At 37.6% G+C, this 15,096-nt stretch overlaps 2 protein-coding genes across 3 annotated transcripts; both read left to right on the top strand.

Annotated features, from left to right (window-relative positions):
- The first annotated feature begins 575 nt into the window (after positions 1–575).
- On the top strand, positions 576–6,976 carry LOC116679830 (adiponectin receptor protein 1). The gene is made up of 8 exons (XM_032509298.1): positions 576–723; positions 2,695–2,910; positions 2,990–3,106; positions 4,002–4,173; positions 4,341–4,527; positions 5,115–5,302; positions 5,438–5,631; positions 5,829–6,976. Exons 2-8 carry the CDS (start codon positions 2,764–2,766, stop codon positions 5,955–5,957), a joined length of 1,134 nt encoding a protein of 377 aa, XP_032365189.1. The 5' UTR covers positions 576–723; positions 2,695–2,763; the 3' UTR covers positions 5,958–6,976.
- A 2,510-nt stretch (positions 6,977–9,486) lies between these two features.
- LOC116679831 (guanine nucleotide exchange factor MSS4) lies at positions 9,487–12,294 on the top strand. Of its 2 annotated transcripts, XM_032509299.1 has the most exons (3): positions 9,487–9,623; positions 10,159–10,310; positions 11,797–12,294. In XM_032509299.1, exons 2-3 carry the CDS (start codon positions 10,167–10,169, stop codon positions 12,043–12,045), a joined length of 393 nt encoding a protein of 130 aa, XP_032365190.1. In that variant the 5' UTR covers positions 9,487–9,623; positions 10,159–10,166; the 3' UTR covers positions 12,046–12,294. The 2 variants fall into 2 exon arrangements, with proteins under 2 accessions (XP_032365190.1, XP_032365191.1); XM_032509300.1 differs by lacking the exon at positions 9,487–9,623 and having other exon boundaries at positions 10,007–10,310.
- Positions 12,295–15,096: the final 2,802 nt, after the last annotated feature.

The following is a 15,096-nucleotide window of genomic DNA, read 5'->3' as shown; positions in this document are numbered from 1 at the left end:
TGTGAATCTTTTTAATTGTTTTATGTTTCTTTCTGATTACTTTGCATCTCTTTATGGTCAGTGTGTTTCTCTTCAGTGACATATTTCTGGTGAAGGCCATGGGGGGTCCTCTGACACTTTGGGCCCCTAGGTCTGTGTCCGTTCAGTTATCCATTCATAATCAAACCCTGTATGTTTTTTTTCTTTTCTTTCTATGCTTTGTTAATCCACTTTTAGTGACTTTTACTGTAAATCCACAAGTTAGGCACTGCATTTAAAAGTAAACATGTCCAGGGCATTTCAAATGGATCTGATGTACAATACTGTGCTTCCTGTCTCTGACATTTGTTATACATTGACTACAATTTATATGGTCTCAAATACCTTCTAAATAGAAAGAAACGCTCGTTGTTTGTGATACATTTATCATTTTAAATATTAAGATACTTTAATGATTTGCAGATAATAATCTTCCCAAAGAATCACTATAAAAAATGCATTTTATACGACTTATACATAAATTATTTCCGTATTCACATTTTGTGAAGTAATTGTAAACAAGTAGAGGTTTTTGCTGATCAAAGTATGTAATTTTGTTTGTTTTCCTATGTGTGAATTGGTGCTTTTATTTTTTTTTAAATTGTAGGGATTATGTTTCCGGAAGAGCTCTCGACTTCCGCAAAGGATTGTTTTTCGCATATCGATAAATAATTCACCTTCCTGGTTTAAAGGCTATCTTGTCAGGTATGTTATGTCAATTTAACAAAATTTCCATAGCAAATGCTAGTTCAGTAGGTTATCTACATAACATTATACGTTGTTGTCGTCGTGAAGACTCTTATCTTGCTGCTAGCAAGTTGATTCACAAACCAGTGTCGCCTGCTCGACTAGTTAGCAACTGCTCCGCGCTAGCGTTAGCTAGCTGAAAGGTAACGTTAGCAAGATTAGCAAGAGACTTGAGCGATCCGTGACCTGCTAACCTATAAAGGATTACGTGATTTTGAATTGAAATGTAATTATGCTCCTTGCTATAAAGTGTACCCAACTGTAAATACACGATGGATATTCGTTATACAGTCAGCAGTTATCTTGCGGTTGTTTACATTTTGTGCTCCATGTTCCGTCTGACGCCGCTAATCAACATCCGTCTGGCAGGCTTTGCTCAGCAGTAACTCGGTCAAACGTTTTGTTTGTTTTGCAGCCTCAGTCCTCTATAATGCTGTCTTGAGTATTGTCACTACTATAAATGTCCACCGATTATCATTTTGGCTGGTGACATAGTGTTATATGTAACGATAAATAAATTAAGCCGCTCCTTTGTTATCTTGTTGTGAATGTCTGATCGATGAAACACACATTTCGGATGAAACCCAAAATAACCACCAGCCATTTTAAATCGGCACTTAGGTAGCTACATGTTTATCACTTTATATGTTAGTTATTGATCAGCTATGACCCTGCAATACAAAATCACCTTACTGATATTCCAGTACAATATATCTCATGACTATATATTCCAGTGTAACATAACCCTTGACTAATAGAATGTAGGCCTACGTTATAGCCTTACATTGTTAAAATATAAGGTTATGCAGACTGTATGTACTGTACATTTACCGTATCCATTAATATATGCACACATATAACCATCTCTGTATATAGAGCAACTTATCACTGATGCACCAGTATGTCATTTCAGGACCAACCTGTTTATTGTGGCTGTTAAATAAATAACGATAATACTAATGTTGTAATTGCAAAAAGATTAAGACTTTTTTTTCCTATAGAGCGCCTTGATCGTTCATACAGTAAATAATATTTAATTGTGGCCAATTTGTGTGTGACAATATATCAAACTTGTTTTTGTTTAAAATATTTAGACTAAGTAACAGGGGTGTGAACCTTCACTGGTCTCACGATTTGATTACATTGATATTATCCTGTCAACGATTTAAACCAATTCCGATGCATCACGATGCATCACATCATTTCATAGACAAATTCAAGCAGCCAGACATATATGAATTCCCCTTTTTTTTGTATCTGCTCTTAAAAAAAAAAGACACTTCCTGAATGTAGCGTCTAAGAATGAGTCGGAATACAGCAGAAGATAGACGAAAGGCAAAAACAAATAAGCATTGACTGCAAAATCAGCAAGTAACATCATTAGGCAATAATCACATATGGTATGTCAATGCATCGATGCAGAATTGTCAAGGTCGATGCAATCATTAATTTTAACACCCCAACTAAGTAACGTCAGACCTTCTATCCTTATTGACAAGCATTTATAGGCCACAGTAACATAACTGACCTAAATAAAATCCTCTGTGTTTTCACTTACTGATAGCTGATCCCCTTTCAGGTCAAATTCAGTTTTTGGAGCAATATTAATAATTACAATTACATTTATTTATTGTCTCTGTAAAACCTATTCCAGCTTTTGGACTCAACCTTGTATTATGCATAACATACCGGAAGTAACAATCTGATCTGCGTATAGATACTGTTTGTATTCCACCTTTTGCCTGTTTATAATAGTGTGCCTGTTTGATTTATGTAGTTTATGGTCTTTGTTTAGCTCTAGGTCTTTATTTGTATCTTACTGTAAATTTGTTGAGTATATTGAGAGCCACTGAGAACTGGAGTAACATTTTTTGTGTATGTCAACATACTTAGCCAGTAGAGTTTTTGATTTTGATTCTGGTTGTTCAAGAGAAAACTGAAGTAAACTTCCTGAAGCAGACTACAGAGGCTGTGAGTGGGTCATCAGGCAGCCTCCCTATGTCAGGCCGAAACGGGTCTGCAAGTGATGCAGACTGCCGGATCTCTGAGGACTGCAATGTCCCAGATGCTGAGCTGATGGAGCTGGGGCCACTGCTGGAGGAGGGAGGGGGGCGACCTGCAGCGTCTAAAGGCGTCCATTCAGAGGTAGGACTGTTTCACAAAATTCCCAGAGAGTAGTTGTCATGGCTCATTCGCTTCAATATTCTCTTATGATCTATTTAAGGGAGCCTCAATGCTTGCTGAGGAGGAAGAGGAGGATGACGATGAGGTGGGAGAGGTCCTGACCTTACCACTTCAGGCTCACCATGCCATGGAGAAGATGGAGGAGTTTGTACACAAGGTAAAATGGCTTGTTTAATAAAAACAAAAGAAAATTTAGTTTAATAAAAAGAAAAGAAAGAAGAACAAAAGAGAGAGTTGATTGTGATTGTTAAATGTTGGTTGGTGAACATTCAAATGTGACAAAATAAGGAGAATAAAAGATCTTAATGACATTGCACAATTTGGCACCCAGCATAAATATTGCATTGGTGAAAAGAAATGAGCTGAAACTCAACTCCCTGTTCATCTCAAAGGTGTGTTGGTTTCAATGGCAGTTGCAGATGTGGGCGAACAGCAACAACCAGGGATTAACCTGTGACTGCTTTGTCGTTTGAGTGAGTCATGTGGTTTTTTTTAGGATTCCCTATCAGCCATGTTGTATGTATAAGACATGCACATGTCACTATGGGAGACAAAATAATTTATTGGTCAGTAAAACATCTATACATCTAGATATTGAGAAGAACCCTTATCTTAAAGATCTGGTCAACTTAATGTACGTAAGTAAGTTAAAGATGGCGATGATGCTGGCTTCATTGTTAAAAGAAATAGACATTGTATACGTGGCTATTTAGAATGACCAACAACAAGGTAGTTTAAAATAAATCAAAAAGACTCTTCGTAATTTGCATATCTATTTATCATATTTTCAAATTGTAAGGTGTAAGGTTGATTTTACTGCTACTAAAGAACTTGGAAAATACAAAAATATTTTTTGGAACTTCCACAACTACTCATAACACAAAATACATAGTGTCTTTTCTACTTAAATCTCAATAAAGATTATCAGCGCTTGTAAAGTAATTGTTGCAAAATATTAGACTCTGCATCATCCTTGCGGGCGTTCAGTGTGAGGGCCACATAGTAATTGTAAATATATGCATCTGTGTGTAAAAGCTATTTTTATTTTTCAGGTTTGGGAGGGGCGCTGGAGGGTAATCCCTTTCCATGTTCTGCCAGAGTGGCTAAAGGACAACGATTACCTCCTGCATGGACATCGGCCCCCAATGCCCTCCTTCCGGGCCTGTTTTGGAAGCATCTTCAGAATTCACACTGAGACAGGAAACATCTGGACTCACCTCTTAGGTGAGAATTGAACACTTTACGTAACATTCCTAAAATTGTTGAACTTAAGGTTTTAGCAGCATATTCTAATTTTACAACCAGACATGTTAGTGTAATAACATATATTTTGACTGGGTAGCTCTTCTCTTGTTGTCTGTTAGTAAAACTAGACTATTTTCTTCCCTCAGGGCTGATCTTATTCATTTGTCTGGGCACCTTAACCATGTTGCGGCCTAACATGTATTTTATGGCCCCGCTGCAAGAGAAAGTGGTGTTTGGGATGTTCTTCCTGGGAGCTGTGCTATGCCTCAGCTTCTCCTGGCTTTTTCATACCGTTTACTGCCACTCTGAGAAAGTGTCTCGCACCTTCTCCAAGTAAGGCATCACAATGTCAAACACTGCTTCTCACACACCTGCCTTGAATGCCTTAAAGGAATCATCAACTGTCAACTGTAACTGTCAAAATATTTTCCCGTTTTGGAGTAGGCAGGTTTTTAATTTCAGGCAGCCATATGTTTCTTCATACTAGACCTGCAGCTCTAGCTTACCATCTAAAGTTTTACAAATAATAAGGAATACACCCACAATCATTATTCAGGGAAAATGGACCATTGTTCAATCAAAACAAACGTGATGCCTCAGCAATCTGTGTAGCATGATGAAGAGCTTTATACTAATCTGTGGTTACATGTGGTAGATTAGCGCATTTACTCTGACAGACTGCTGTGGCATCAAGTTAATTTAGGCTGAATTATCATACTGTATACATGCACGGGCCTAAATGAACAGTGAGTAATAAAACTATTACCATAAGGACCACATTGATGTTACTGTCAGTAATCAAAAAGAGTTGTTTTCTATTATGGGGAATATACATGTGTTTAGAAACATGACAAAACATTAGCTTTCTTCCATCCAGCCATAAACCCAGCTGTTATCTCTGTGTCACCCCCTCTCTTCAGGCTTGACTACTCAGGCATTGCCCTTCTGATCATGGGCTCCTTTGTGCCCTGGCTGTACTACTCGTTCTATTGTTCCCCTCAACCTCGACTTATCTACCTCACCATTGTATGTGTCCTCGGCATTGCCGCCATCATAGTGGCCCAGTGGGACCGGTTCTCTACACCTCGTCACAGACCAACAAGAGCAGGTACCAACCATTTGATGATAATGTGCACTTTTTAGTTTCCTCTGTAAAGTTTGCTTTAGGTTATAATTTTAATGTTAGTAGATGTTGACGTGTTTCAAAATTACACAAAATAACTGAAGTCCTTGGTCTTCTAAGGTGTGTTCATGGGTCTTGGACTTAGCGGCATCGTCCCCACCATGCACTTCACCATTGAGGAGGGCTTTGTTAAGGCCACCACAGTCGGCCAGATGGGTTGGTTCTACCTGATGGGTGCCATGTACATCACTGGTGCTGGTCTCTATGCAGCCAGAATCCCTGAACGCTATTTTCCTGGAAAGTGTGACATCTGGGTTAGTGTTTGATGTGTTCATAGTCTGGCTCAACGCATGTACATTGCTGGGATAAACCCTGATGCGCCGAATTATCCTCCACTCTCGCTATTTCCGCAATTGGGCCTTAGCCCCACCCAGGATGATTGTGATTGGTTTAAAGAAATTCAAACATGTCAGAGCAGTTTTAACATAAACATCTCTTTCTCTCCTTCTAGTTCCACTCGCATCAGATATTTCATGTTCTGGTGGTGGCAGCGGCATTTATCCATTTCTACGGGGTTTCCAACCTGCAGGAGTTCCGCTACGGCCTGGAGGGAGGATGCACAGATGACACTCTACTCTGAGAGGCCTGACTGTGACTTACTCATAATTTTCTTTATAGTCAGACACACACACACACACACACAATCACTTAAAATGCTGCTGGAATTCAATATAGTCACTTACTGCTCCTTCTGTACTTCTGATTTGCTAACATCTTGTTTGGGTTTTGGTGGTCTTTATGTTTGGCTCTTTTTTGCTCCAATAAAGTAGCATTGACTAGCCATTGAACTGCGGAGGGAAACTTCAACAGGCACTTCTTTGTCAATAATTATGAAACTTGAAGTCTACATTTTCAAGTAAGGTCACAATGAGATTTTTAAACCAAAATCGTATATTCCTGAAACTGATGGTCACTTCTTAGAAGCTCACCCCAACCCGTCTTCATAGTCTGTTACCATTGCACAGAGAATACAGAGAGTATTATTCGTGATGTAGCAGAGGGCACATACTGTAAACAATTCCTATCCTTCCTCCCAGTTTCCATGCAGATCAGAGGATGAATGTACTGTCCACCAGGAGTGAGCTGTAGAGCAGTCCAGGACCATTTAGGTACTTGAGGGCCCGCTCACACATTTGTGTTAGGAGGATAAAATTTTACACATATAGTGTGTATATAGATGTCACCAGATGTTTTTTATCTGTGCTGAGACTGATTGTGCAGCTGTGTGTTAAAACCTGGAGGACTAGTACGAACCCACCAATGCCCGCTCTGCAATAAAACATGAACTGTACTCTAAAGGCCCAATCAATCAGTCTAAAATACATTATTATTATTATTATTAATAATAAAGGAACATAGATCTTAAATTCTACAAATGATTGTTAGATGTGTCTGAATAACACAAGGTGAATGCTCATCAGAATTATTACCAAATCATCAAAAAATCAAGCGGTTGGATACTTAAACTGATTTCTCAGTTTCTTTTAACTTTATACTGAAACATTTTAAAGTTCCTTTGCATGTTGTTGAATTGTTAATTGACATATTACCAAACAAAGGATTTTCAAATTAAATAATGGCACAGAAAAGCTGCAATGGCAAAAATAAATCTGGTCAGCTGATGTTAGACTAAAATGCTTAAAATGCAGAAGTTAAAAGAACTCCCCAGCCATCATGTTTTAGTCATGCAACACGTCTTTGATTCATTTCTAGAGTAATAGTTCCTGGGCAATGCACAATGTACAGATCTGGATCAGTCAAATTGTGTTTTTGTCAGCTAGAGATATTCCTTTTGTGCTATATTTCAGATGCAATGATAGGTGTAAATATCAAATGCACCTTAATGTATACTATTCAATTCAAAACTTTAAATCACCATATGGGGTTTAAAATGTGTTATGTATGATTGATATAAACTTTTAGTATTCCTGTGCCTTAGGCCAATGGAAATAAAACGGCCTATCTTAACAGTCAAGGGAGCTTCGTGGATTTCCAGATGTTGACTTTTCTTGTTTTCCTTGCCATATATACAATCGAAATCATTATTGAACTTACAACTCCATGGATAGGTTGTATCAACTGCTGTTTAAGACTCCTTTTTCTAGATCAACTTATTCGAGCTTTATTACAAAGACTAAAACAATGTGTATTCTTGACTTTGTGTAATGTCCTGTGTAGAAAGTGATAAATCATACATTTCCCTGAAATGTAAACATAAATATTTATTAATGGTAATCTTGGAAAAATATTGGAATAAATCTTTTTTCCACATGTCCAAACATGGTGTCCAGTTGTTTCAAAGCCAATACATTTGCAAATGTCAATCAGCGGAAAATCCATAGACAGTTAAAGAAACTCCACCTGATTTCAATCAATTATGTCGGCTATCCGTTGCCTGGGACTTTTTTTTGTGTTGGCATTTTAAACTCCAGTTGATTTATGAGGACTATGGTTAACCTTTTCTCAGATCTCTGCAGGCTAAATCCAGACAGCAAGCTCCGTCCAATCTGAGTTTTCTGTTGCACGACTAAAACAATTTTGAAATGCACAATGTTCCACCAAAACAAGTTTTTTTCCGAGCCTATTTTGCAGCTATACCGCGGCTTTTCTCCGGTGCTCTGTAGCACCGCCCAAGATGATTGTGATTGGTTTAAACCAGAGCAGGGTCTGGCAAAGCGAGACTAATCAGCAGTAAGCAAGTGCGTGAAGATGGTGATGGGCAAATTAAGCTTTGGTGAAGCACTGAACAATTTAGAGGAATTGTTTTGAAAAACCTTGACAAGCTAGTGGACAGGAGGCTTTTAGACTAGTGAAACACAGTATACTAACAATGGGATATCACTTTTTAAAAATAAATATTGATGAATTTGTGTATTGGTATTGGGGAAAATATGGCACAAGCTGGGTGTGCTTGTGTAACTATGGCTAGGGGGTATGTGGGATTTTTTATCTTAAAACAGAAAATATTTGTTTTTTGTTATTACTGGGTCCTATGTATTTCAAGGGTTTATACAAAAGTGAATTATGCAACAACAACATTAAAAAATGAATTTGGATCATGCAGTGCACTCCAATAACTCCTATAAACCTCTCTCCCATAGTCTGTTGATGGACATTTTCTTCTCAATCAAGACATCTGATAGACTGAATCCTGCATCTAGTCTTTTATGAGGTGCTCAACAGAGATGTTATCGCGCCTCTTGCGTTGAATGCATAGGCTCTGCATCCATTTTCACAAAATCTACATGACTAGTTTAAACAACCTCTCCTAACGACTGCTCATGCCAGGGCACAAGACCTAGGAATTACTTCAGCTTGTTTAGGACTGTAGTTGTAGCCGTGCGATGGCCTCAGTTGAGAGTTGTCGTGGCTTGATTCCTCCAGCAGTCAACCTAACCCACTGACCTGGTAGAAACTCTCCAGATGCTGCCATTAGGTGAGTGTATCTGACACTGTAGCATCAGTGTCGGCAAGCATATTATATAGGGCAACACAGACATACATACTACATACTACATCTCCAGTCTCCTCAGGGTACAATTCTACTGGAAAAGTCTTCCCAAAAACCAGTCTGGGCAGCCAGGATTTATTAATTTTATACGTTCTACTTAACTACACTACATTATATGCAGATATTATGTATATTTTATTCAGTTACATTTATTTGAAAGCTATAGTTACATTACAAAATTCTGTTTATAGAAAGAAATGCACCAAAATAAAAAATCAATCAATACTGACAGGGGTCACACTGCATAAAACATTCTATTACTTTGCTGCTAATGTAGTGTACTTTTACTAAGGTTAACATGTAAATGAAGGCTTTTTACGTGTGGAGTAATTTTGGAGTATTTTATATTGTGGTATAATAACATCTAAACGAAGTAACAAGTAAAACATCAGAATATTTCTGCCACCATTGCTCAACTCAAATTAGTCAAGTTTGGATATATCTTCTGTGGTAAATGCATAATTTATTGTACATCTCCGTTGTCAAGTAGCTTAGTCACAATTATTACTTCCTACATTACCTTTATTTTCAAACGTCAACAGAGGTGGCAGAATTATTATTAACTACAGAGCCTGTTTGTTTGTTGAGGAACCAAAGCACATCCATGTGTTTCCTGACGAGAGCATTTAGTGACTGGCACACTTCAAGACCAGCTAGTATGCTAGCCCAGGTTTAGCTAAGTCTGTCTTACTACTTTATTGTCGCATTCAACCTAGTCTTTACGTCAACATTTAGGTACGTCTTATTTGACTTTATTTAGTCTGTGTCACATTTTATAGATGTGTAATGTAGTAATTGTCCTGGTCTTAAGTCTGTTGCATTCAGTGTTAGCAAAGATAGCATAAATGCAAAGGGTGGGGTTTACAGTTTGTCGTTCATCTGGCTAGCCTTTAACGTAAATATCTCAGACTGTAGTTCAGCTTTAAGATTGCCATAATTCATATGTTGTGGGTGATAACAAATGTAAACATTTGTGAGTACAACTATTATCTCCAATATAATACATCCATGATTCTTTTGCTGAGTTTCTTTCTCACGGACTTCCGCACTACAAAGGTTCCGAAGATTTGTAGTTCCGGCCTCTCTCTCTTATTTTCTCTCTCTCTCTCTCTCTCTCTCTCTCTCTCTCTCTCTGTGCGCGCCTCATCTCTCTCTTCGTTAAGATAGCTCTATAAGCCAGTTAGCCCTTACGGGTTCCTTGGTTTAGTTTGCTAGGTACGATCCCACGCCTGTTTAGTGCACACATCAAAGTGAATCTGCTGTTTGTCAGGGTTCAAGATGGACAACAATCAACCGTCCAAAGCAAGCACGGACCGCTCCGACCTGGTTTCCGAGGACGGCAAGAATAGCAAGTCTGTCGTGTGTCAACGCTGCGGATCCAAGGTGCTGTGCCCTGGGGTGGCTGTGTTTGCAGAGAAAGAGGTAAGTCTGATATTAGGCGATGGGCTAACAGTAGTGGCTGATATATTGCTTTAGGGGTATTTAATCTGGTTGTTCTCAGGTTATCAACCTAATAGTTTTGTACAGCAAAATTTCATCCAAGGTACAACAACTATGCACATTAAGTGTACTTTTAGGCACTATTTCTTTACATAACTATTTCTATGTTATGCTACTTTACACTCCAATACTGTTCATATAGGGAAACATTGTACTTGTTCCACTAGATCGATGGCTTACAAATACATTTACAAAATAGGTTGTTACATTTAAAACATATTATACATTTCTAAAATATGACTGTGTTATAGATTAAACAACCCAATGTAATAGCTTCCCCTCAACCACCTACAGTAAACAGTAAAATATTACTTACATATGAATGCATCAGCAATCTAGTATGATCATGTTTGATTTTAAAACACTTACAGGGGTAGTGTCTATGCTTTGAGTACTTTTACTTTTGATACTTTAAGTACATTTTGCTAATAATGCTTAAGTTATTTTATTTAAGTACTAAAATGGATGACTTTTACATGCAATGGATAATTCTTACATTGTAGTATTGCTACTTTTACTTGAGTAAAGGATCTGAAAACTAAATAAAAACAATAAGCAGAAAGGTACATTTATACACATATATACTCACACACCTACATACAGTGGGGCTCAAAAGTTTGGGCACCCCAGGTAAAAAATTGTATTAATGTGCATAAAGAAGCCAAGAAAGGAACAGGGAACATTTCACCAGTAGAAGGAAAAATGGATTCAATAAAATTTCAGCAAATTTTGGACGCTAACTTGATGCCATCTGTGAAAAAGCTGAAGTTAAAGAGAGGATGGCTTCTGCAAATAGATAATGATCCTAAACACGCCTCAAATCAAGCAGTACAAGGTATTAACTCGGCAGGGTGCCCAAACTTTTGCAGACGCCATTTTTTTGTTTTCTGTTTTTTTGAAAGTGTAAATGATGGGAACGAAATCTTAACTTTTTGTGACATATTATACAAATGTCTGATCTGTCATTTGATGCCTTTTGGAGATTTTTTCCATCTTTTCTTGGCTTCTTTATGCACATTAATACAAATTTTTACCTGGGATGCCCACACTTTCGAGCCCCACTGTACAAGAACAACTATGCTAAGACAGGTACACCAGTGAATTGCTTTAGGATAATTCAAAACCAAATAAATTATACACAGAGAGCATAATATCATACTGAGGCCATTCAAAGCTTTGGATACCAGGAGGAGGATATTGAAAAGAAACAGGTTGCCAGTGGAGGTTTCTGATGATGTATTCAGATTTTCATATATCTTTCTTCCAGCTAAGAATATACAACAAAAGACATGATGAATGCATGCCAACCTTTTCATGTATATCCTATGTCCATAACTACCGCAAAACTGATTTTGAGTTATTTTGGAAGTGTTTTTATCTCATCTGAGGCTGTATTTTCTCCCACCAGCTGTTCCTACCATCCATGCGGAAAAAGAGCGGTCTCAGCACCACAGAGGGCTTAGTGGACGGGGACACACTGACCGCCCACTGGTTTGTGGATGACATGTACACTTTTGAGAATGTGGGCTTTACTAAGGACGTGGGGAGAATCAAGTATCTCATCTGTGCAGATTGTGAGATTGGACCAATCGGCTGGCACAGTTTGGATGACAAGAAAAGTTTCTATGTCGCTTTGGAAAGGGTGAATCATGCATAGTCTAAATGCATATGTGAGCTCACATGAACTTGAAAAAATGTGTTGGCAGGCTATGCATCGCTTAATGGATGGATACACTGCCATAGTTGACCCCAACCTAATCCATCACACACACTTACTTATAATGCTATGTGTACATTGTTTATGAAAACAGGACTGTGTCACTCTCATTCTCCTATATTACACTGACAACAGTATGATCATCCTGTTCTAATAAAGATGTTTTTGGGAAGCTGATGTTGAACACCATCCTGCAGGTGTTTCCTGGATAATGTGATGTAAGTTCCCCCACATCAGGGTCTTTTAACCCATGAAAGAAATCACTTCCAGTTGGATTTATGTGATGAAAATCCATCCTAACATGAGTTAGTGCTTGTTAAATCTATAAAAAATAGTTAAGTACAATCAGAATAATCAATTGACAGTAAAAACCTTTGATCATTGATGACTCGTTAAATGCAATTGAAAATACAAAGCACTAATTCAAGCTTCACAAATATGAGTATGTCTTGCTTTACTTTGTCTTTGTATCAATGTAAATTAACTGCTTTTGAGTTTTATCCTTTTGGTCGAGATTTTCCAAGTAAAACTATTCACTGAAAACATTTTTGATAGATAATTATTAGTTAATTATATTCACTACTGAAACAATTATTGTTTGTATCCCTAAACAAGGACTGTTGAGAAAAAGCATGTCCCGATTTGTGTAACCTAAAAATACAGGGCGAAAATTCCCTGTATTGTTTTTTGTTATTTGCAATGTGCATCATAGCCTGACATTCAGTTTGCTCCATGTTTAAAAAAAACAAACAAAAAACAAAAACCTTTTTCAGTTATAGACTTGTTACTAAAGCACACGCATGGTCGCACAACTCTTCAAGTACACAACAAGGCAAGTCTATGCCTTTTGTTTTTGTACCTTTTGGTTTAGTTTTAGGTTGCAGATATGAATATTATTTTGTTTGTGGTGCTCATAGAGTTCTAAACTTGTATTTAAGAAGAGTCAATGTATGGATTATTCTGGCTTTTCCACATACCTCACTGCTACCTGCAAATAATACTCACTGAAGAAATACTCCATATGAAAACAGTTTACAGCATGGGTGAACCAGCCTTATAAACCTCCACAGTCATCATTTTAAGGTGTAATTTTCCTTTTTGCCACTAGATGTGGTGATTCATTATTTGACACATGCATCTTTTACTTTGTGGCGTCTCCTATATGTGTGGTCATTAGTTTGTGTGTGATGTGCTCTTATCAACTAAAGGACACCTGGCAGCTGGACACCACCAAATCAGTGGCAGTGGTGGTAGTCAGCAGACTACATGGTGGAGCTGTTTGCTTCCCTTAGTATGTTTTCAAACAAAAATCCCATTATGGATGTAGAGCATTGTGTTCAGAATACTATAAAAAAGGGCATTAGAGAATATATGTGGAGTGGAGAAACAGCAATTATACAGATGTGTATCATTAACATTAATATGTCAGGGCCGTATATGCTTTTTGAGAAAATGTATGCACCTAATTATTACTTAATACTCAAAACCAAACAGATGACTTGTGGTGATCCAAAGTTTGTTGTGGGAGTAATTTTGAGCACCTTTAAATATATTCAGTTGACTTTGAAAGACACCTGTCCTGTGTGAAGGGAATTTCAAACGAAATAGAGAACAGGGACATTCAAATCAAGTCTCGTATACTGGGTGAAACATATGAATCAGCAGATGACACAACTGTTGCTCATTAAAAAGTAGTGTACGATTGTGTGAAAGCTTGACAAACAATATTAAGTTAAGTTATTAGACAAAGTAGACAGATGTCAACAGATGCTAGACAACCACAATACATAAACAACTCTAGATGACTAACAATGTCCCAAAACAAACAATACAACAGCATGTAAATGTGTGAACGATGAAAAACAACAGTAATGTAATTATATAAAATCTAAGTATTTAACATATTTGAATGCAGACCCAAATTAAATAATAGTAAAATGGTTAACCTCAGAATGTGCAGCCTAGGTAAAGAAAGTACGTATTCTTTTTCTATATTATTGGTACTTTTCAACATTTGGCCTTGTGCACATTGGGGAGAAATGGGGGAAAAAATGTAAACAGATGATTAAACCATAGTCAAAAGTGTGGCACATTTTCAAACTATAGTATTTTACGATATTATAAAGGCTCTACTTTAAGCTTGAGGCGTTCAGGAGTCATTAAAGAATAAATGAGTTGATTAAAATGTTTATTATTAAACCATAGACAGCTGAACTATCAACATATGAGTGTAGTCTCTACCAATCAACGAGCTCCTCTAGACCATTTAAAAACGAAGTGCCGGTTTGTGCGCAATGATCTAGTGGGTGTGTTCGATTAGAAAACCCAATGTACCGTCTGATACGTTTATTATTCGGGCTAAGCCGGGCGGGGTAAGGAAGAGCCGAAGCAGCTAATCCCTTTATTTGTAAACTGACTCGACACAGTACACCCGCGTGCCAAAAGGGTGCACGAATCAAACTCATCCAACAGAGGGTCAATCATCTGATAGGAAACCACGGAACCAATAAAGTGTATAATCGCTAACTGTAAAGAACTGTGATCACAAAGTGTTAATTGTGTGAGAGCAAACTCTATTATAGTTTATTTTGGAACGGTATTAAAGTAGATTGAAATGACGTTAAAGGTGTTTACTCAGACCTTAAGGCATTGCACGAATTTAAAACGATACGAACAAGCTGTATCACTGACGTTAAAAAACAATTATATACACAATAAGTATTGGCAAATTTAATAATGCCTAAATAGTGTGTTTACATGCGATATAACATCAAACTGTGTAAAAATGATTGTAGGTTGCGGTGTCTACTTTTTGAAGCGGAGGTACACCGTCACTGGCTGTCACATCTCATCTCCAACTAGATAATTCGTCTTTGAGTTCAATGAGTGGAGAGAGTGGACATGAACTGAAAGACAGAAAATTAATATCGAGCATATTCGGCGTGAGGACTATAAAAATATTTCAGCTGCAGTCATAACGAAGATGCAACG

This window comes from Etheostoma spectabile, unplaced genomic scaffold, assembly GCF_008692095.1.
Source record: "Etheostoma spectabile isolate EspeVRDwgs_2016 unplaced genomic scaffold, UIUC_Espe_1.0 scaffold00018250, whole genome shotgun sequence".
NCBI classification, from domain to species: Eukaryota; Metazoa; Chordata; class Actinopteri; order Perciformes; family Percidae; genus Etheostoma; species Etheostoma spectabile.
Note: the sequence above shows the minus strand (reverse complement) of the source record. Positions and strands in the feature narration are given on the sequence as shown.